This window comes from Phoenix dactylifera, chromosome 3 (assembly GCF_051530095.1).
Source record: "Phoenix dactylifera cultivar Ajwa chromosome 3, Ajwa_hap1_PhDact_Kaust_v1.1, whole genome shotgun sequence".
NCBI classification, from domain to species: Eukaryota; Viridiplantae; Streptophyta; class Magnoliopsida; order Arecales; family Arecaceae; genus Phoenix; species Phoenix dactylifera.
Window position 1 is genome coordinate 42383314 of NC_143192.1, and position 22429 is coordinate 42405742.

The 22429-nt window shown below is 39.9% G+C and overlaps 1 protein-coding gene across 2 annotated transcripts; it reads right to left on the reverse strand.

Annotated features, from left to right (window-relative positions):
• Positions 1-201: 201 nt before the first annotated feature.
• LOC103699674 (NAC domain-containing protein 37-like) lies at positions 202-5857 on the reverse strand. 2 transcript variants are annotated; one of them, XM_039122295.3, is made up of 4 exons: positions 5746-5857; positions 2004-2169; positions 1529-1800; positions 202-898 (listed from the first exon to the last, which is right to left on the reverse strand). In XM_039122295.3, exons 2-4 carry the CDS (start codon positions 2164-2166, stop codon positions 335-337), a joined length of 999 nt encoding a protein of 332 aa, XP_038978223.2. In that variant the 5' UTR covers positions 2167-2169; positions 5746-5857; the 3' UTR covers positions 202-334. The 2 variants fall into 2 exon arrangements, with proteins under 2 accessions (XP_038978223.2, XP_026657744.2); XM_026801943.4 differs by having other exon boundaries at positions 2004-5773.
• Between the last annotated feature and the right edge of the window lie 16572 nt (positions 5858-22429).

The window sequence follows — 22429 nt, forward strand, 5'->3', positions numbered from 1 at the left end:
GCAGTTCATTGCATGCGTTCATTATTTTGATCTATATTTTTCTTTCTCAGAACGATCTCTATTTTGATTGTAGGAGGTATTTGTTATTTTATATGACAATACTTTGTTGATAACCTGAACATAGAATTTTGCTTTCCCATTTTTCCAACAAGAGTACTCGTAACAGCAGCAGGAGATAGTGGAGCTAAAACACAAAGCTCATTGCAGCAACTGTTCCTCTACACCATGAAAGCCCCACTTATAATAACCAATCACAAACATACATAGAATAAAGAAGAAAGAAAGAACGAGTTTTGATCGAGCAACCACACTTGCACCTCTCCATATAGGCTCGTTATTTCTCAAATACACAGATGCCTACGTCGCAGTCTGGTCCGCCGGAGGTCAAGAACCCGTTCAATTTGCCCACCTCCTCCCTTCCGCTCTGAAGAAGCAGCAACGCCATGTCCGAGTCATCGTCTACACCAAAATGCGAGACAACTCGTTCGGCGCTGAACCCATCCTCCTGGCTCAACTGGGACGCGACGAACTTATCGAGGGCTCTCCAGTCCGTCACCTTCTCGATGGCATTGCACCCTCTTGTTGGCTCCTCGTCTTCGTTCTCTGCGGCCACGGACAGTAGGCTAGGCGGCTTCGGTAGGGGCAGGGAGGGGCTCTCCAGTTGCGGGAGTTGAAGAAACTGGTTTGAGTGCAAGAGGTTCAGGGGGTCAAGCTCGGTCTCCTGCTTGCAGAGGAGACTCTCGGGCTGCCTCTGGAGGTATTCGATAGGGTCAGCAAAGGAGGAGCTCGCCCTGCTGGCCTCGTCATAGCCAAAGTTGGAGTCCCACACATCGACAGCGCTCCTCGTTGGGCAGGCACTTCGTTTCTTGAATGCTCGGCAAACGACCCAGCCTTCTTCCTGCAAAGAAAACCAAGGATAGGTGTAGGAGATCTATATTGGTCAGTGCATACTCCTTGGGGAGTGAGACAAGTTGGCTATTTGATAGGTGTGAAGGGAGACATAAGTGACAATGGTCTTGTTCTAAAGTGAAAAAGGAGATGAAGTTCCTTTTTGTGAGTGGGATGGAAGCTTTTTCACATATATCATAACGGTTAACATGGAAACAGAAAGGGACGATAGCTTTTGGTGCAAAGTTTGAATACAGTAATATACTTAAGTCCGCCCTTTTACAAGTATTTTGAGCCAAAGTGTGGTAGCACCAACTGTCCTCTTCTAAGCTTCTTGTCACATCTCTTGATTAAAAGCTTCTTTAGATGCCTCGAGTCTTTAGCTCAAAGCCATCCAATTGGGGTTCGGTTAAGCAACTAGGGTCTCTCACATTTCCCACCCAGTGATTTTTCCTTTGCGAGTGGGGCTCAAAGACATAAGGAATATCTGAAGAGCATACCGTAGGAGGTTAAGAAAGGATAGTTTGAGACGTAAAGTTAATTAAACTGTTGTGTTTTTACTCGGAATGATTACTAGATGACCCTACTTTGTAAGCTAAATGAGCGAGGGAGGAAGAAGAAGGTCTGTTTTTGAGCGTGCCTGAGGTGGTCCATTCTCTTCAGACTCAAGCCTGTACTCATGCATGATCCAGTCAGTCTTCTGTCCATTTGGTGCTCTTCCTTTGTAGAAAACCAGTGTCTTTCTCATGCCAATAAGCTTGTTCTTGTCATGGACGGCCTTGTCTCGGCCTGTGGCCTTCCAAAACCCAGCCAATGTTGCCCTTTTCGTCCTTGTGCCTGTTGGGTACTTCCTGTCCTTGTGGCTGAAGAAGTACCACTCACTTTGCTCTTCATATCCAATCCGACACCGTTCTTTAAGTCCATAATAAGAAAGAAAAAGATCATCAGTTTTTATCTGCATTACAACTGGCTGGAGTAATCCAGCCCTTCAATGCAAAAAAATTTCGACGGATAACTCCTAGACTAAGATGATGAATTATTATAAGCTCAAAGGTATAGCTAGCTACTATTCTAAACATGAAAAGATAGATTTATATACTGTATATTGTCCTAACCTTGAAGATCCCATGGTTCGATTCTGTAGAGATCAATGTCTCTGATGACATCAAGGTCTATCTTTTGAGAAGCCACCTTCTTCTTAAGGTAATAGCCGACGAGCTCCTCATCAGTAGGATGGAATCTAAACCCAGGAGGAACACACGATTCCATGGAGTCCATCACCTGCATCAAATTCCACTCACCCATAATCTCGTAGGCAATGCAACAGCACAAGCACACAGACGTCATTATTAAAAGAATTCTTCAAACCACATGAAGCCATGTGTCATAGACCAGGCTTTTTCAGCATCCCAAAAGGAAGAGAAATTATTTACCGGACACAAGGCCCTGGAGAAGAAAAGAGTTATGATGTGTTCCGTGTGTTCGATAAGGTCAGAGAGGAGTTAGGGTGGTTCAAGTTTAGCAGCTGGTACTGCAATGGCCTGAGCAAGAACCAGAGGCATACAGTTCCAGCTAATGATGTTGTCCCCCTGAAGGTACATGGTGGAAATGATTCTCCAAAGAACATGTGCTCCATTAGTCCACCAAGAATCATAGCTCCAATATAGACAAGGGAATAAAAGAAAAGGAGAGTGATGCAGAGAGAAAATAGCACTGCATATTTTTATTCACATGCAGAGCATTCACCATAGAAGATCTGAATAAGGAGAAAATATGCAGCGAAAATCTCACACCAATTATCCTATATTCTTAACAATCATATTTTCTATACACTGCCAACAAAAAGAACTTGCAAGTAATATAATTTTCTATATCACTTAAAGAAAGACAGTCAAAGGAGCAACTATGAAGTTTTTACTGTCAGTTTATTTGTGTGCTAGTCTTGCTGGGTGGAGGAAAAGGTTGACTGCATATAGTTATTATACTTAAGATCATGGTTAGTAAAATACCATGAAGTCCCCACAGGGAAATACCTCTACTTTCAAGCACCAATATGAAAATAGCAAGAAAATAAAATAATTTCAGCATTTAGTTTTGGAGCTGATTAGGAAAACAAAATTACAGAACTACCAATTCTTAACATCATACAACATTAATTTCAACAGTAGCATACTTTAAAGCCCAACAAATAAAATGAACTTTCGTGGTATCCATACGAGAACTCAAGCAGCTAGCAAAGAAAATAAAGATTTCTTTTACCTCGTGCTTTTAAGTTCAAAAATTCATGTGTTTTTAGACAGAAAAAGAAAATCTAAAATGTACACGTAGAATGTAGATTTTCTAAGCTCTTTGATAAGTACAACCACATAATTACGATATAGCAAATCGCTCGACTTCGCGAAACAGTTCCCATAAATTTCTTGCTAGGAGTTGCGGATCTCCTCTTCCTAGCAAAGAGAAATTTCATCAGTAAGTGACTGCCATGGGTTATTTAATTATCTTCTCATAGCTTCCCACTGTCATGCAACTGAATTTTCTAATTTCTGAGAAACTTAATTTTCATCAGAAAGCTGTCCTCAGCTTCCCACTGTCATGCAACTTAATGTTCTAATTGCTGAGAAACTTTCCTCATGCAACATAGAATAGAGGGGTGGGGGGGGAGAGAGAGATAACACAACCTAAAGAAGAAAAAAAGAACAGAAAGACGGGAGTGAGGGCCCAATGGTGAGGTCCCCTGACCACGGGACAAGTGGCTGACGTTTGGAAGGAGAGAGCATGCGCTTCTTGTTCCACGGGAAAAAGGTGGTGTGGGTTCTTTCTTGGATCAGGCCTGCCAAGGAGAAGCTAAAAAGGAGAGCACACTGAGCTCTGCACGGCTTTCTGAACCCTTTGTCCCTTTGTCTAGGAATTCCATGGCACATCTGCGGACCTTGGGCCCGGTAGAATAACTAACTCCGAATGCCGACTTTACAGGTATTTAATATAGAATAACAAGAAGCAGCAGCAGCAGCAGCAGCAGCAGGAGCAGGAAAGTCTAAATGCGTCGATCCTTTGGGTATTGGTGTTGCATCTTGGGTTGGCTATGCATCTACGCGAGATATATATATAGAGAGAGAGATGATAAAAGCTATAAAATATATATTAAAGGGGGCTGCAATTTGTTTAAAGAGTATGGATAGGCTGAATAGATCTAGAAGACAAATTATTCCAAGAAAGAACTATGAGAGAGAGAGAGGAGCGAACGAGCAAAGCTAAACCATGTTAAAGGTAGTAGCTAGATTGATTTGTTTGAGGAAGAGATGGATAGTGTGAATAATTGGGTCTAGAAGAGGGATTATTACAAGAAGTATGAAGAGAGATAGAGATCGATCGTGGGACGAGGGAGAAAGGAACAGAGAGAGCCATACAATTGAAAAGGTAATAGCTAGACCAATTTGTTCGAGAAAAGAGGATGGGTGGACTAACTCATTGGATCTAGAAGAGAAACTACTATTGGAATTATCAAGGGAGAGAGAGAGAGTTTCTCCTTTTCTTTTCGAGAGTGAGAGAGACAAATATTTTGAGATAAAATGAAAGTGAATAATCCGTAGGAGAGAGAATAACAAGAAAAATCAAGAAGAATTTTTGGAGGGAGATGGATCAACAGATTTAATTCTATAAATAATAAGAAGAGATAGGATATTATATAAATGCAGCTAGTACTTTGATCTGAAATTTTTCAAAAATGATCAAGTAAGATGGAAAATACTTGTATATATGAAAATTAGACTCTTATTTCGTGATCATGAATAAGAAGGAAACTGAAGACAACAACATAGTGTGTCCTCCATCAATAAAAACTAAGATACTTGTGCCAAAGATGGTTTGATATACTTACGATGAAAACTAGATCTCAAGAATGCATGAAAGGTGTCTAAGAATACAAAATAAAAATTATGAAGGGTAACTGCAATGAAGAACTACTAGAACTCCATTGTCATCAACAAACCTCGATCACTTTTTTTTTTACAAAAAAAAAAAAAAATCAACCTAGTGGAAAGAGGTCAAGAAAGTTTAAGCTCGAAAAGAACAATCAGAACAGCATTGCAACAGCAACTGTAATGCTACTCTAATCAATGATATCTACCGCTTCTGATCATCCTTGTAAAGGAAAGATACAGATGTGAAATATTACTTACACGAAGAAAAACATATGGCTCTAAAGTGTCCTGGATCACCAAACGCAAACAAACAAAACCAACAGAAACCCTAAAGTTTTAACACCATAAATACAGAAATAAAGAATCACCACAAAAATAATAGATCTAACCTTGTCAAAGCTTTGATTGAATCCTCATAGCAACCACAAAAGACAAACAAATGTAAGCAGGAACAACCCAAGTTTTCTAAATCGTTAATTGTATAATATAGATAATCATTTTTTGAGAATTGTAAGATAATCATAAAAGGAAACCATGACACTAAAAAACAAAAGCTACTTCGCTTGGAGCAAATAGGTAGAGAGAATTGGGAATCCAACTCTTTTAACCTTTTAAGATCTGATAAATGAAGCAATCGGAACATAGAAAACCCTACAAGGAAAATGTTCTGATACTAGAATGAGAACTAGTCTGAGATGGCCTTCGATCATCATCATAACACGCAAAACCAAGACAAAACCCAAGCGCCCTTGATCATTAAAACTGCAGAAAATTGACACTTAAAGAAAAAAAAAAAACCAGATGACTCATCATTGTGAATGAAAGAGAGAAAACAAACAAATAGAGATAGAAAGATCTTGGAGCAGGCAACAATAAAGAGATGTTACACCCCATGCATTTGTTATGAAGGGGACTCGGCGTAGCAGCCGAAACTCACCTCAAAAAAAAAACAAGAAAAACACTACAACCAGTCAAAGCCTCTTCTTCTAGATAAAGAGAGAGATGGAAGGGGTCTTGCAAGGAGGGGAGACGGGGTGAGGAATTGGGTGCTTCCGTTAGAAGAGAAAGAAACGAGAGAAGAGGGTAGGGGGTTTATAAAAAAGGGAGGACCCCCCTTTCGATTGCGCGTGGGTTGATGGAATGAAGGACCTGCCCCCCAGTGTCTGACGTCACCCTCTTACCCTCTTCTCCCTCTTTCCACCCCACCCCGACCACCCTCCGAAGCATCTCTCTCTCTCTCTCTCCCTCTCTCTCTCTCTCTCTCTCCACCACCCCTTTCTATATGCTTCTCAAAGGACCTTTTGGGCTACCTAATCATGCAAGGGTTTTTGGCTGCCATCCCATGTCGAGGTGATAATCTTGACATCAACCAGATAATTCTTTGGGATTGTAGTTGTGGGGAACCGTGCAGCTGGGCGCAACCATGGATGGGAGCATGATGTGCGCGAGCTGATATTGCCACCTTCTTTGATGGTTGACATTCCACCTAAAATATTGGGTGTTGTAATCTGATCATAACCGGCTTCGATGGGTGGTAAACTTGAGAGTCTGGGGCATGGGCGAGAATTTTGAAGATAAACAATGACTTCAGTGCATGTCCCATCGTTGCTACTTGATGTGATAATCACCTTTGTTTGGTGGGTGGTTACATATCTCATTGAGGATTTGGAACTATTAGACCAATAGGAACTGGCTTTATGAACACAACTAACTGTCCATCAAAGGCACTAATCATTTTCGAGTAAACCGAATCAACATTTTTTGGAAATTCCTGCATTTGCTTTAAGCACATGTTGAAAAGCTGATTACCTAAAGCCATATGAATTTCGTATCATAATTTTTTATTTCTTTTCTCTTTTGCATGACATAAATTTGACTAAAATATTGGTAATAGAAAGGTTTGGGTTTGTTTATCATCTTTAAGTTTGGTAAGATTCAGTTATCAGTTTTGGACATTATTAAAAAATAAAATTTCCAGCAGTTTGCTTCTCTTTTACGAGGAAACAACTTGTCATATATATTTGCAAAATCATGTTAAATTTTATGTTTAAAAAACATATATAGCAGGTGATCTTAGGGCATAAGTGGTTTCATGTTAAATTTCGATTGGCATGGCATAAGAGACACATAGGAAAAAATGGTCAATAGCGGCAATTGGCTATCTAGGGAAAAATTAGGATATCTTAGGAAAGATTAGAAAAGATTAAAATCCAAAAGTATTTCACTTCCTTTATAATATAAAAATTGCTTTTCTAAAGAAATGTAGGGTTCGGATGCTTTTTTTTTCAGCAATAGATGTAGAGTTAATTTTTTTAAAGTGAAGTTGCAGGTTAAAGGATATTTAGGAAATTACAAACTTTGGAGACTAATATAGTAGAACGAGAAAAAGGTAATTCTTTGGTAGTGACTGCAGGAATAGGAGTTTTTCCAACATAATCTAGAGAAGTAACATTTCCAAGGCAAAAACATCTAGTATATAAATGGCTTAATCTAATTAGATCAATAGAAGTAAGCTAAATGCCAAATAAAAGAACAATGTATGCACAAAGTTGTCTTAACAACATAACCCAAGTGGCAAGTGTTTACATCACATCTAGGCCAATTATGAACTAAAAGCCAAGACAGCAAGAGGGGCGCAAGCCAAAACATCAAGAGTGCAAATTGAATGAATGTGAAGTAGATCCAAAAGAGTGAGAGTTATTGGTCTATGCTACGATCTTAGTAGAGTGAAATCTAAGGATGGTAATTACACCTATCTGCCCACTATTTATAACAAGAGAAGAGTGTGGTAATTACACCTATCTTCTCATTATCCATGATGCAAGAGAAGAAGTAGAATTACCTATTATGTATGGTAATAGTGAGCCATATAGTAAATAATAGTAAGGACATACGTCCAAAATGAGTAGTGTCGTCCATCTTACTAGTTATAAGGAGCCATTTATAAATATCAAATTACAATATTGAGAAAGAAGCCTTCAGCATCCATGTCAATGAACCTTATTTTATCATGGCTTTACTTTATTTTTTGTTCTTAAATTTCTCCTAACGTAGCCCAAGCTACAATATATCTCAATTCATTTTCCTCGAACGATGGTGGGATGGTGACGAAAATCCTTAAAGGTAAAGACACCTAGACGCATGCTACTCTTCTATCCTTCCTTCGATCATTCTTTTTCCAACTGTATTACATGTTCAGGCACCTGTCTACCGATCTTGCCATTGATATGTCAAACAAGTTTTCTAGCATACCCATCCTTAGGTGACAAGGAAAGCCTTGTGTTAGATAGTAGAAAATATATATTTAATATCTAAGTGTTTGGGTATGTTTTGCATTATTTCTACTTTTTAATATGCCATTCTCAAATAAATCACTTTCATTAAATTCTTGAACAAAAACGTGCTATGTTTATTTATGGTAATTGCATATTACAGAGCTATTTTGATGGGATTGCCATATTTGGAAGCGTTGAGGAGTATTTTATTTCCATAGCAAATGACCTATCTACTCCAAATAGAACTGTTGCTTTTAAGTTGTGAAAAAGGAAAACAAACGGCCATACATACTCAATTCAATACTTAGATTGCATGCAAGATATATATAAAAAAATGAAATAAAGAAAAATAGTCGAAGTTCATTTTCTGCCTCCAAAAGAATACAAGCAAAAAGTTATGAGAGAGAAAGGAAATAAAGAACAACAAAGATAAATGAGCGAAAGTGATGGCAGCACCATGGATTTGAGGAAGAGTTTGATAAAGTTAATAGTTTTGACTTTTGGAAATAGAAACATGATAAACATAATGACACTTTCTCGAAGGTTTGCCCTAAAGGTATTCTTTTCAATTAATATGACCCTCGTGATCAAAGTATTTTGTTGATTTGCCCTTCTACCAGGAATGAGCTTGCATATGCTCAATTGCTAGCAAGGAGGATCAAAATATTGTAGCTGTATTGAGTGAAGAGAAGGATGCCACCAGGATATTACAACTAGCTTTAAAGATTGCTGATATATGAGCTTCCAAGAAAAATACATGAATTATGAAATAAGTAATATTGGAGCAATGAAAAGTCATGGAACTTGGGGATGATTCATCAACATGAGTCAAGTAGAGCTAACAGAAGTAGAAACCACATTAGCCAATAAACATGACCGGAGACAGAAGAGACTTTCCAAATATTTCGGCATTTTACATCTCGGAGCAATCAACAATCAAAATCTATGAAGAAGAATACTAAAGAATTGGGTAGAGAAAAAATGGCTGACTCTTGGCATCATACTAAGTGGTTGTATTTATAAAAAAAATGAAATCAAGACCGACTCAATCAAATTTCTAATAGTAAAAGTGATACATAGTCTGAAGTCTACATTATACTAATCGAACTTTATAAGGTATTTGTCATGATCCATGCCATCAAATACTAATTCCACTATAATGAACCACTCAAAGTAAGCTTATATATCTCCATTGCTTTCTTTTGTTAATTATTATAATCAAGTACATACATAAGCTATTATTCTTTTTAAGGTTATAGTAAACAATGCACGAAGGACTGCTGAATGCTCTTGGGAGTTGGGACCGAGCTCTCCTACTCAAAGCCTAAGATTAGAGCTTTCGAGCCTCATGGAAGAGTCAAGAGACAATAAGAGGCCCTCCCTGCTCCTCCCTTGGTTGGACAACTGGTTATCATTCTCACGGGCGAGTGACCATAACCTCTCTCCAAGGTCAAAACTAGATATCGAGAGATAATAATGGCCATCGATTACCAATTTCTCACGCTATTCTCCAGGTCCACCTCTCTGCCACGCTGGCCAACGACATTCTTTTCGTTTTCTTCTCCAACCAACACGTGTGGAAAGAGATAAAAAGAGATGGGAGAATCTGAGTGCAGTCACCGCCTTCCCTGGCTCGGCTAATTGGCCTGTCGGCGACTGGGCCAATGTTAGGATTGATGACTTAGATTCGTTATAGGATTTGATTGTTGGAGTCCAGAATTTGTAGCTAGATCTAATCCTGTGGCCACATACAAGCATAAGTCAAGCAGCTTAGCATAACATTTGAGGCATTTACCATACCATCAAAGCAATTGGAGGAGGCCACGTACGCTTGCATATTCAAATTGAATCAAAGTTAAATTAGGATGGTAGATGATCATACATAATGTTGCTATTGTTAATATATCATAAATCGAACACCAATGTTGCAGGGCGTGCAAACTTAGCATGGTTTGAGTAATCTCCTCTTCAAGGGCCTTGTGTTGCTAGATTTAGTTTCTTCTTAATTGGTTTTAGACCCTCGGCGATGGACAAACAGCATGGAATGAAATTTAGTATGCATTTTTAAAAATAAGGTGCTAACTCAATTTGGTCCAAGTGGTCTTACCAATTCTTAGGTGGTTGCATGTTATTATTGTATTTCGTGAAAAATATAATTGAACTGACGGGAGATGGGTAATAACTAACATAATGTCCACGAATTATCCCATTTGCTTTTTTTTTTTCTCTAGCTCATTCTACATGACTGGCTTCACCTAACTTTGCAATAGAATATTTGGTGATTTATCAATAAATTTAATACAATCAATAGAACCTTTATGTCTTACTACTAGAGCTTGCCTCTAGTGTTTTGAATCTAAGGAAACTAAATGGAAGCTCATATTATGCATGTGAATTTTTAAAACAGTAAATATGACATATTCTAAAAGCATGCAACAAATATGATATATTTTCAAATATAACCATTTGTATTAATGAAGTTAATGATGAGAGAGAGAGAGAGAGAGGCAGTGAGTAGTGTGTCCCAATTTGATCACCACTATTGAACTGGGAAGATATTTTACCTCTAATGGAGAGTTCAAGTGTGCCCTTCTATCACGACCGACTTATAGTCCAAAAGCTTAAATTGTTAAAAGGGGGACTAATAACAATTTCCATCCAATCTCATGATGTTTCCGTCATAGTTCTATCCTACTCAAGAGAGAGAGGCCAATCTATCGGGTTCTTCTTCACCCATATCGTGATGTCATCGTTATAGTTGGCTTCTATTCAAGATCTTACTCGATCCTACTGAGTTCTTCTTGATTCTGATATCCTTCAGCATGAGATTCACATAACTAATAAAGATTGTGATGCATAATGGATGTGACTCAGAAACCATTTGTTGTAGACTTACAGCTCAAAAATTTAAGTTGCTAGAAGTGGGATCGATCGGGCCTAATAAACTTGTATGGCTTTTTTTTTTGTTTTTATTAGTTAATATTGCCTGATGACATCTTGCTTAAAGAAGTTGAGAAATGAGCTATTTATTCTCCGACTTTGGGTGCCATAAGGCTCCCATAAGGGAGAGAGGTGAGCTCATCCGCCAGGTAAGCGAACCGATCGAAACCTGAAAACAATTGCCCGACACGTGTCTTGGAGAAGGAATAGGTCGAAGATGACGAAACTCAAACGCAATGTACGGCATCGCCGTTCTGGACGCGTCTCAGTTTACTCTAGGTGAAGTTAGAAAGTACCCCTTTTTTTGGTACAAAGAAAAAAAAAGTAAACGTTGACCGCATACAAAGAGAGTTAAAAAAAAAAAAAAGGAAAGTACTTTACGTACAAGATAAACAAAAGATACGATATTATTGAAGAGGTATAAAGTATCCACCACCTCCCAAAACCCCGTTCCCCACATGGATCCACCAAAGAGATTTTATACTCCCACAACTCTAGCTTGGGCGAAAGCTCCCAATTTGTCCAATGTGATATAGCTTGGTCACTTCATTGATTTGGATTATGTGAAGACTCATGTAGATATGTATTTAGTTCTGTATCAGTTATTTATGGAATAGATCTTGGGTATTTATACAGGATCAATAACCCAAATAAAACATTCCGACTAGTAATTTTGAATGAGATCCTGAATTGTTACAAAAAGTATCAGAGTGGATCCGACCTATAACTTATGTGGACTAGGAGACACTGCAGCACGAATCTATTGAGGCTGACCATGGGCCGATTATGATGTTTGTGATTAGATTTGAATAGTTTTAAACTCTTAGCCTGAGGACGTCAGGACTGGAACAGAGGAAGTATGTGGAACCCGTGCGGGCGTGTATTTAGTCTCGCATCAATTATTTGTAACAAATCTATAAGCTAATGTATCAAATCTTTATTTGTAAATATATGCAACTTATTGTCAACTAACAAAGTTTTGATTCCTCGGTTGGCACTGATCTCTACTCAACACTTATTCTAGCTAGTACCTAGAGAGAGGTTGCGAGTTCCAATTAGAAAAGTAGTGTTTTGACTACATATTCTATTATATATTATAAAAATAATAATTTTAAAGTCGGGAAATACTCCTTCTTGATATCCTAATTCCATCCAATGCTCGTCCAATGTATCTCCTATCTTTTCAAGCTTACGAAATACTTTCTTCTTTGTGCTAAAATTGAGGAAGTTGTTTGACGTTCCTTTTATAAAGAGAAGAAAAAACTTGTTCAATATAATTATAACAATAAAAATCCAAAAGGAAAAATTGTAGGTACGGCATGCTAGATATACATATTGTCCACGATAAAGCTATCATTCATTTATTCGAAAATACATGAAGTTTGCCTATATAGTTAGAAGAAATAGATGATTAAGTCTCACACATATCGGATTTGTATATACTTGAAACATGCAACACCATCATAATTTTCTTCATTTCTTTGTCATGGACCATGGCTTTCCTTTTTTTGCTTTTTTGCATAAAAGGGCTCTGGGTGATGAGCTACATAATAGGGATAGCTCTTTCTAAGGGTCTATTTTGATATTTTTATAAGATTGAGCTAAAAATTCTGTAAGAATCGAGTTTGTTGGCCCATCTAACTTACATTTTTAAAGAGTCGTTCCAAACCCAATCCAGATCCTGACTTTTAGACTACATGAAGAAAAAAGATTTATGGAGATCTTTTTTTCTTCTCGTAGAATTTAGGCTGGATAGTATTTGTTGATATAGGGCCATGCTTAAATGAATGATCCAATTTACAAATCCTACAAAATTTTCAACTCAATTCTTTAGAAACTTCCAAATAGATTTTGAATATGTGTAACTCCCCAAACTTTGATGGAGGTAGGATTTTGATTGCGGGTCACTCTGTCCAATTAGCAAGAACTTCACTAGCTTGAGCGGCAAAGTTAATGCAACATTTTTTCTATTTTTAATGCATGATAAAAAATATTAATTTTGAATTTGAATGACCTTCAAACAATAAAAATGCTACCCAACTAAGCCAAGACTTCCTGCCACAGAAGTCATATATTCTACCAACTAAAATATTTAGGATATATTTATTATCTAAAATAGATTATGTGAAACTAAAAATTTTAGAAAAAAATGATTTTTTTTTAACCATTTGGACAGCAGAATGCCGGAATAGATTTCCAATATCTGGTTAGATTTTTTCTTATCCTTAATTTTTTTTCTTTTTCTTATTTTTTTGGGATAAGCAAATATAATACAAGCATTGTAGAAAAATTCGCTTTTAATCGTAAAATAGGTGTAAGGAATTTTAACAGATCCATTGTGGAAACACAAATTAAATCTAGACAATTTTGGGGACATATGGGCCCACTCTTTCATGACGTGGAACCGTAAGTGGTGCCACCAGGGTGTGAACGTGGGTGATTTGAATGGTGGATGTGGGTTAAAGATATTTCTTTTCTTTCTCAGGGAACGTGGGTTAAGATTGCATCACCGAAGGAGACCAAAGTCTTCGAGGAGACTGCAGAGCGAGGGGAGGGAAAGGGACCGAAGCGAGGGGAAGTGGGGCGGCGGGGGGAAGACACGGTCATCTCGTCCACGTCGGATGGTGCCCGGTCGGCCGCACCCTCCAATCATGCGGCGGACCGCATCATTGACCGAACTCATTACAGCGCCACCCGCCCGGGCCCCACCATCCACCACCACCCCCCCACCTTGCGCGTTAGGCGCTGGGCCTCGGGGCGGTGACCCGATCCGGCCTCTTGCGCCGGGGGGTGCAATGGCCATAATCGAAAACCCCAACCGAAGAGAGATTTAGATTTATATAAAAAGTTACCAATCACCATAGCGTAAGCTTGAAAAGGTTGGATACTTGAGGGCCCTATCACAATCCTCTCCCCTCTCTCTAGAACAAGGCAGGGATATTGGGCTCAAGGTATGTTGTTAGAGCTTGCTATTTTCCTATGCTTGATGGAGGTTGGTGAAAGGGGGAGGGGGTACAAACAATGAATGGAAAAAAGAAAATATGAAGTGGATTGTCTAAACCAGAAACTTCATCTATACTCCTACCCCTTGGGGGGGGGTGTGAGTCTCAAGCTTTTCTCTCTGGACATAGCTTATGATTGCTCTCTTATATGAAATAATGGGCAGAAATTATTGAGAGATTTGAAAAAGGTAGGCCTTGGAAATTGCCTCATTACCACATTCTTTCCACTAAATGAAACAAAAAATGTGTTCACTAATGATCAGCCATGAAGCAACAGAAACACACTCTACCAGTCTATTTCTCTTAAAAAGATAGCTATCGCCCTTCTTTTTTAGTTTTCTTTGTTTGATTAAAACCATCACGCATTATTTCTCCAAGTCAGTCCGTCCTTAGTTTCTCAACTGCCGAGCAGTCTCAAATCTAAGATACAAATGGCCTCGCAACTTTACCTTGGATATTGGTATCATTACATCAGAAGAAATCAGAGGAAAGGAAGGAGGGGGAACAATGAATGGAGTGTAGAACTTTTACTACCAGTGGAGTGTGAAAGGAGCTGGAGAGGAAAGCTGAAGGGAGGGAAAGAAGGTATTGTAAGCTTGAATGATATATATGCGTGTGCCACCCACTTGGGACTGGTGACTTGATTGCAGAAGAATGTAAGCGAGCAGCCATGATGTGCGCAAGTGAGCAAGCTGCAGGCACTGGCCGCATGGAACGTCCACCGCCAAATGCGTGGGTTCGGATGTTTTCTCAGCTCATGGCGAGGGTCCACTGCGTGCATGATGGCATGCTGGGATCAACTTAGTCCAAAGCCTGGGAGACATGCCTGCTCGATCCTGTTAGCTCGCCCGTTTTGGCTTGCATTAGATATTTCTTTTCTCCTTGCAGGGAGCTCATGTGAGCACTTTTTACTTGTGTGGCTCCTCATTTGCCAATTGGAAAGGCCATAGAGAATTGATTGAAATGAATCATCATCTGGTTATAGTTTCGCACAAGTCATCGATCGCATAGCACAGAGCAGTATATGGAGCTATGATAGGGTTGCACATGAGGAACATGTTCGAAATTTCATCATCCCTTGGCTCAGGCATTAGAATGTAACCTATAGCTTAAAACAATGCCGGATTTCGTCAGACTGTTTCAATTGATAGGCTCAGCATTGTACATTTTTGAGCACTATGATGTGGGATCAGAATTGGCTTCAAGGATGATTTGATTCCAAAGCAGAAGTGAACCGAGTTAGCAGCCAGTACTCTATGTGGTCTAATGTTGTATCAATTATAAGACTCCTTTAACATTTTTTTTTTTTTTTTGATTCTTGTGGGTGAAGTCGGACTTCTTGATATATAACAGAACAGAGCAAGTGATTAATTGATCAAAATCATCCTTGGCACATCCCATCAAAGTAGAAATTTGATATTAATTAAAACAACCAATCTTGGGAAGAAACATTTTGAAAATAGAACAAAAGTGACCTATGGGAGCTTCTTCAGAATTGTACTATCTAATCCAATGATGAGCTGAAGTGAAAAGAAGACTTTGGCTTGAAGCTATTTCACATGAGAACCAAATGAGGCCAAGGCTGGGGAAGCATATCTTTTGTGTCATTGTGGTCTTTGAAGGTAGGGGTGATCTAACATGCTGGTCAAGACCTATAATCAAAATAAAAGCAATAAAGAGAATGTTTTCTTCAAATTCCCTTAAAGATTAGACAACAATGCCTTTGAACATCTTTTGTTTTCTTGGATCGATACTTGGTAACAATGTCTTTAATTAGAAATATCAGGTTTTATAGGATCGATGCTCGAGAATGTGTAACACATAACTAACGATACCTTTAAAGATCAAGGCAAATTTTCATCATTCTTCTAGTTTTCCTTGTCAATCATCTTCTTAGATTTCGATATTGCAGCAAGCTCAAGACACTACCTTTGAGCACATTACTAAGAAGTAAGAACTCCAGATTAGGCTGATTAGCATAAAAAAGCTAGAAAAGCCCCAAGCAGCTAGAATAGCTTCATTCCCATTGAAGGGAACCACAGGGATCTTGTATCTGAACAAGGCCAAATATATTTCCATGGTAACATATTCTATCTCAGATTGAATAATACCCTACTGCTTGTTTTTATTGTTAATTTTTCTTTTAATTTTAATTTTTATAGATAGGAGAGGCCATAGTAACTCTACCACAACCCTACTTGGTATCCGATGATTTTGAAATCTGTTGCATGCAAAATATGACTATTTGATTTTGTTAAAAAAAAAAAGAAGATATCACTTCCAGAATAGAAACTTCAACCTTGCAAATGGAAACGGTTGCCAACTAGAGCTAAGATAAACTTTGTTGGCCTAAAAATTATATAAAACTAAAGAGTTCTCACAAGCAATTCTTCCGTCTAGTTCAGTAATTGAAGAAGGGGTGGGATAAGATCTCTCCTGCTTGATTTATGAGATAAATGGCAAACATAGCAAAATTAAGGTTGGTAGCGCTGATCTAGGATAATTTGGCCAAACTAAGGATAATTGAGAATCACTAACATCTTAGGTACCTTGGAGTTGTGATCCCGAGTTTCGATTCAACCTTTATGAATGAAGCTAGTTTATAACCGGCACTCACAATGCACGAGGTATGATTTTCATTCCTTTTTCCAAAATTGATTTTATAGTATATAATATACTCAAAATATTTATTTAAAATATATTAGAAAATAAAATTATTTTAGATGCACTTTATATATTTTCAAAAGGTTAAGCTAGTTTTTATAAAATTAATTTTCATTTTTTAAGTTCTTAAAAATAGAGAAAAAATCTCATATGAATAAGAGATCCAATAATATTTTTAGGATATTTCCTTTTTAGAATTTTGTCTTCAAGAGTTTTGACGGTATTTTCTGATTTATATTAATTGTACTAATTTTTCACTAAACAAATATTTATTCCTCTCTAATTATTCTTAATTAAAATTATTTTTTTATTTCAGAATTTGTTGCCCAGATAGACAACCCAAGAGGGGGGGGATGAATTGGGTTTTAAAATAATTTGGGTATTTAAAACGATGTGGATAAGTAATTAAAACTAGTGTAAGTTATTTAATTAATTACTATGTGCTGTGAGTGATATGAAAGGAAGAAGAATAGAGACACACAATCACAAACACCAAGTTTTATAGTGGTTCGGAGCTAACTCTTGCTCCTACGTCCACTCTCCAAGTCTCACTTGGGAATTCACTATAACCCCCTTGGATTACAACCGGTTGTTTTCCAAGCTCACAACCAAACTTATTGTTTTACGAGCTCACAACGAACTCGGTCGGTTTTTCCAGGCTCACCGACTAGAACCACCCCGATTGTTTTCTCGGGATCACAATCGAACCCTTACACACGTTGGTTTTACACTCGGCTCACCAACCAACCTCAATCCCCTTGATTCAATCCCCCGATTGAACCAAGCAAATACAATGTGTAAATAAAAAGAAGAAACAGAAAAATACAGCTTCTCAAAAGCAGATAAAAGACAATATGAACAATAAATGAAGTTAAGAAGCCTCAAACGTTTTTAGGTTGGAGAAGAGGAATGGCTTCTTAAACTTCTGGTCTCCTCTTGAGTGAGTAGTCGACTTGAATGCAGGAGGAGAAGGCTTTAATTGCTGGGAAGATGTAGGTGGATGCAGTAAATGCAGATCTTCCTCTTTTTCGTTGAAGAACACGTTGCAGAGCTTGAATGCTTGATTAGTTGGAGTGGAATGGTTCTTCTCTGCCTTGCTACAGTCTTCTGTGGCTATTTAAACCAACCCCCACGGAAACTAGCCGTTAGAGAGCTTTTTCTGCCCGTTCTGCACACTCTGCGCAGCCTGACAATGTGTCCGTTGGTGGGTTAGAGTCGACTCGCGCGATCAGGAGTCGACTCGGCTGTAGCGGGAGTCGACTCAAGCTTTTCCGGAGTCGACTCGGCAACTGTTCCAGATTTGAATTAAAGTTGCCTTCACGACTGGGAGTCGACTCGTCTTGACCTGAAGTCGACTCGCCAACTTCTGGAGCTGACTTAGCAATTTCGGAGTCGGCTCATCCACTGAAGTCCGTGGATCCAATTTTGAATTTGATCCACTCAAGTCGACTCGACTGTCCTGGGAGTCGACTCGAATCTCAGAGCCCGAACTTCCGATTCTCTGTCTTTTGGCTCGTCCAGTCTTGGAGTCGACTCGAACTTCCTCGGAGTCGACTCGGCTCTCAGTTTCCGAAACTTGATCTTCTGCCTTGTTGATGTGAAGCTGTCTTGGAGTCGACTCGAGCTGTCTGGGAGTCGACTCGAATCTCAGAGGCAGTAACTTGGTCTTCTGTCTGTTGATGGTCGCGGAGTCTTGGAGTCGACTCGCATATTGCGGGAGTCGACTCGAATCTCAGAGTCCGAAAATTGCTCTCTGACTTTTTCTTGTGTTCCTCTGAGAGTCGACTCTCACCTTCTTTGGAGTCGACTTGCCATCCATCGGAGTCGACTCGCGTTTCACTGGAGTCGACTCGAATCTCAGACCCGAAAACTGCTCTCTGACTTTTTCTTTGTGTTCCTCTTGGAGTCGACTCTTACTATCCTGGAGTCGACTCGGTGAACATCGGAGTCGACTCGCGCACTTTGGGAGTCGACTCGTTGACAGGTTCTGAGTTGAAGCTTTCTGTTCTTCTGTCTGTTCTCAGTCGGAGTCGACTCGTACAGATCTGGAGTCGACTCGAGCCCGTGCCAGTGAACTTGATACGCTTGGAGTCGACTCGTGATACTCTGGAGTCGACTCGAGTCTCAGACTTTGGTTCAAGCTGTCTTCTTAACTTATCCAAAAATTATGAACCAAGTCTTGAGACACTTAGACAAGATTTTCACTGAAACACTTAATTGAATTCATTAGTAAACAAGAAATATACTCAATTGCTTTGATCTCATCAAAATCAAATAGGGTTTTAATCAATCACTCCACAATCTCCCCCTTTTTGATGATGACAAAACACTGAGTATATGTAAAGTGAATTGCACAATAAACAATGAAATAAAATCCATAAATGAATTCAAATGTCTGGTAATTCAATTTATCCAAGCTTGAAAGGAGTGAAACAATAAATTTCGGAGTTAAAGCTCTCCCTTTCATTTGGAATTATATAAGCCTTCATATTATACAATCAATTGTTTGGCTTATATGTCATTAATGATTTTGCTTGATTAAAATTCAGATTCTCCCCCTCAAGATATGCATTCTACTTTGTTTTGATTCTTTGAATTTCCTTTTTAATGCTTTGAAGTTTTTGAACTGAAATTTTGGTTTTTAGAGGGAAAATCTGTCAATTTGTTCTTGAGTAGGATTCAGCTAATCTCCGAATATCCCTTGAATAGATTCTGGAGATTACTCCATTAGGAGCCCCAAAAGAGAGATAATGAGCCTCGGGGTACCGAATCCACTTAGAACAAATTTGTGTGTTTTAAGAGTTTATCTTTTTATTGATTTCCATTGATTCCTTTTACATATTTTATGCATATTTTTCTTCCTTTTACATATTTCTCCCCCTTTTTGTCATCATATCAAAAAGAAGGTAAACAGAACACACAATCAAACATAGATCAAAAGGCACATTATTGAAGAAAAATGCGGCTACTCATTGTATTAATTTGTATGTAAGTATATTTCAGAATACAATAAGTAACGTAAAGCAATACATGTCAAAGCAAAATACAAAAAGTAGCTACGGTCTCCTCGAGGATGTAGGTCCTCCTCTCGAGGATGTATCTCCTCGAGGCATGCGCTCCACGAGTGATTGGACCGCATTGGTCACGTTCTCTAGCTGGCGAATGATGGCCTAGATGGCCCTGCTCTGTGTCGTATCCAGCTCGAGTACTGACTTCTGCAGTCCGTCCAGCTTGTCGATGAGCACATTCGACAAGCGCTCGGCCCCTGCGGTGGTGGTGGACATGTCACGGCCGATGTCATCCCGCATCTGTCGAGTGGTGCTCGTGACCTCACTCATGCTGTGGAACTGGGCCTGTATCAAGGTCCTCATGTTGTATATCTCTTGCCGCACCTCAGCCGTCATGTCTGTCACGGCTGTCAGGGAAGGGACCAATGCGGAAGATGTGGGCGCAGGAGAGGGAGTAGGCACCGCACCCCGGAGCTCCTGGAGCAGATCTCGGACTATCTCCTGCCGCAGCTCCCGGAGCTGCTCAGACGAGATCCGGACCTCCATAGGCTGAGTGGGTGGAGCTGAGGAGGAGGGTCCGGCGGAGGTGGTAGGAGCAGGAGTGGATGGAAGATCTGGATGGTCTGGAAGGTCTGGGTAGTCTGAATCGGGCTCAGGACTGGAGGAAGGTCTGGTGGTCTGTGAGGTGAGGGACGACTTCCTAACCCAGATCCCCTCTCTCTTCCGAAACCCCATCCTGTGTAGGGTCCCTGCACGCATGCGATCAGTCCATCGCAATGCGCGAAAGGGCTCCCCCTCAGAAATGGGAATCTCGTACTCCCTAAACAGAAGGGTGAATATCATGCCGTATGGGAGGGTGAGCCTAGGTCTATCTAGGGGCTCACACATATACCTATAGATGAGTTTGGGAAAGTTGATCGGGGTCTCCTGAAGAATATAAAACATAAGAGCTAGGTCTCTCTCATTTACAAAATCAAATCTCCCTGTCTTAGGGAAGATGGACCTAGACAGTATACTCAAAAGGATTCTCACCTCAATCGGAAGTGAGCTAGCAGAAACCTCGTCTAGAGGTGACTGGGGTGGATGCCCTAGAACGGCCGTAAGGGCCTCAACCCTGTCCTCAGGGTGTGTGGGAGCCACCCCTACTAATGGAAGGTGGAGGATGTGGGCAATAAGATCCTCCGTAACAAACAGAGGGACACCGGCTACTGTGCCCTCGATACCCCCATCTCCCCGATGGACGGTACCATAGAACTCTCTAACAAGGCCAGGGTAAGTGAGGAGATCTAAAGTGAGGAAGTACTCTAATCCCTGTGCCCTAAGCCTATCACCTATGGTGAACCCTTCCCGGGAGAGATAGTCGAAATCGACATATCTCCCGGTGGTGACGGCCTTCCCGGCCAATGGCCTCGCGGGAACCGCCCTAGGCGGGGAACGAGCCGGAGGTGGTTGCCTCGCGGGATCGTGCCGCGCCTTGGAGCGCCGCTCGGGACCGGCCTCGGGTCGGGACCTCTTCCGGACAACGGTCTTACGCGGCATTATGACCTAGATGGAATGAAAAACCTAAAGGACGGAGAAAGGTCGACGGAGGAGGCTTGGGACCGACCGGGGGTCGACCTAGGAAGGGATGAAAAACCTAAGAACCGGTAAAAGATCGACAGAAAAGGGGTTGGAGACGATCGGGGACGACCTAGGAGTCGGCTCTAGGGCTTTTGAACAGTGGCGGCTTGAGAGAAAAGTGTTTTCGAAACGACAAATCTAGGGTTAAAAAGTCGGATCCCGACTGCGAGTCGACTCGACCTCGAGTCGACTCCAGAATATGCGCGAGTCGACTCTCCTTATGCGCCTGTAGACTTCGAGTCGACTCCCGACTATATGCGAGTCGACTCCCCCTCTGCTGCCATCTTTGCGAGTCGACTCCCGCAAATGCGCGAGTCGACTCCCCCTTAGGAGCCGACTCTGAAACTTACTTGAGTCGTCTCTAACCTTGGCACGCACCTAAAAATCATGCTATAATCGTGCCAAATGAGGGAAAAACACTAAAGTATGATCTGATTTGATGATTATTGAAAAGAAACTCTATTTTAACCACAATCTAGTCATCAAAATCAATGAATCTAGTGGAAACCACCACTAGGATGGATCAATCACTCCTAATCCCCTCCTAAGCACACTAAACCTCTCTTCACTTAGGGGTTTTGTAAAAATGTCTGCTAATTGATTATCAGTACAAACAAATTGGAGTGTCACATCACCATTCAATACATGATCTCTTATGAAGTGATGTCTTATCTCAATGTGTTTAGTTCTTGAATGTTGAATTGGATTTTTAGTTAGATTAATGGCACTTGTATTATCACAATTAATGGGAATTTTATCTTGTTTAATGCCATAGTCTTCTAATTGTTGTTTAATCCACAAGATTTGAGCACAACAACTCCCGGCTGCAACATATTCAGCTTCAGCAGTAGATAATGCAACCGAGTTTTGTTTCTTGCTAAACCATGAGATAAGATTTTCTCCTAGAAATTGACACGACCCACTGGTACTTTTTCTATCAAGCTTACATCCAGCGAAGTCTGAATCTGTGTATCCTATTAAGTTTAGGCTAGATTCTTTAGAGTACCATAGCCCTATGTTCTTAGTTCCTATTAAGTATTTAAAAATTCTCTTAACTGCAGCTAGATGTGATTCTTTAGGATTAGCCTGATATCTAGCACACATGCAAACAC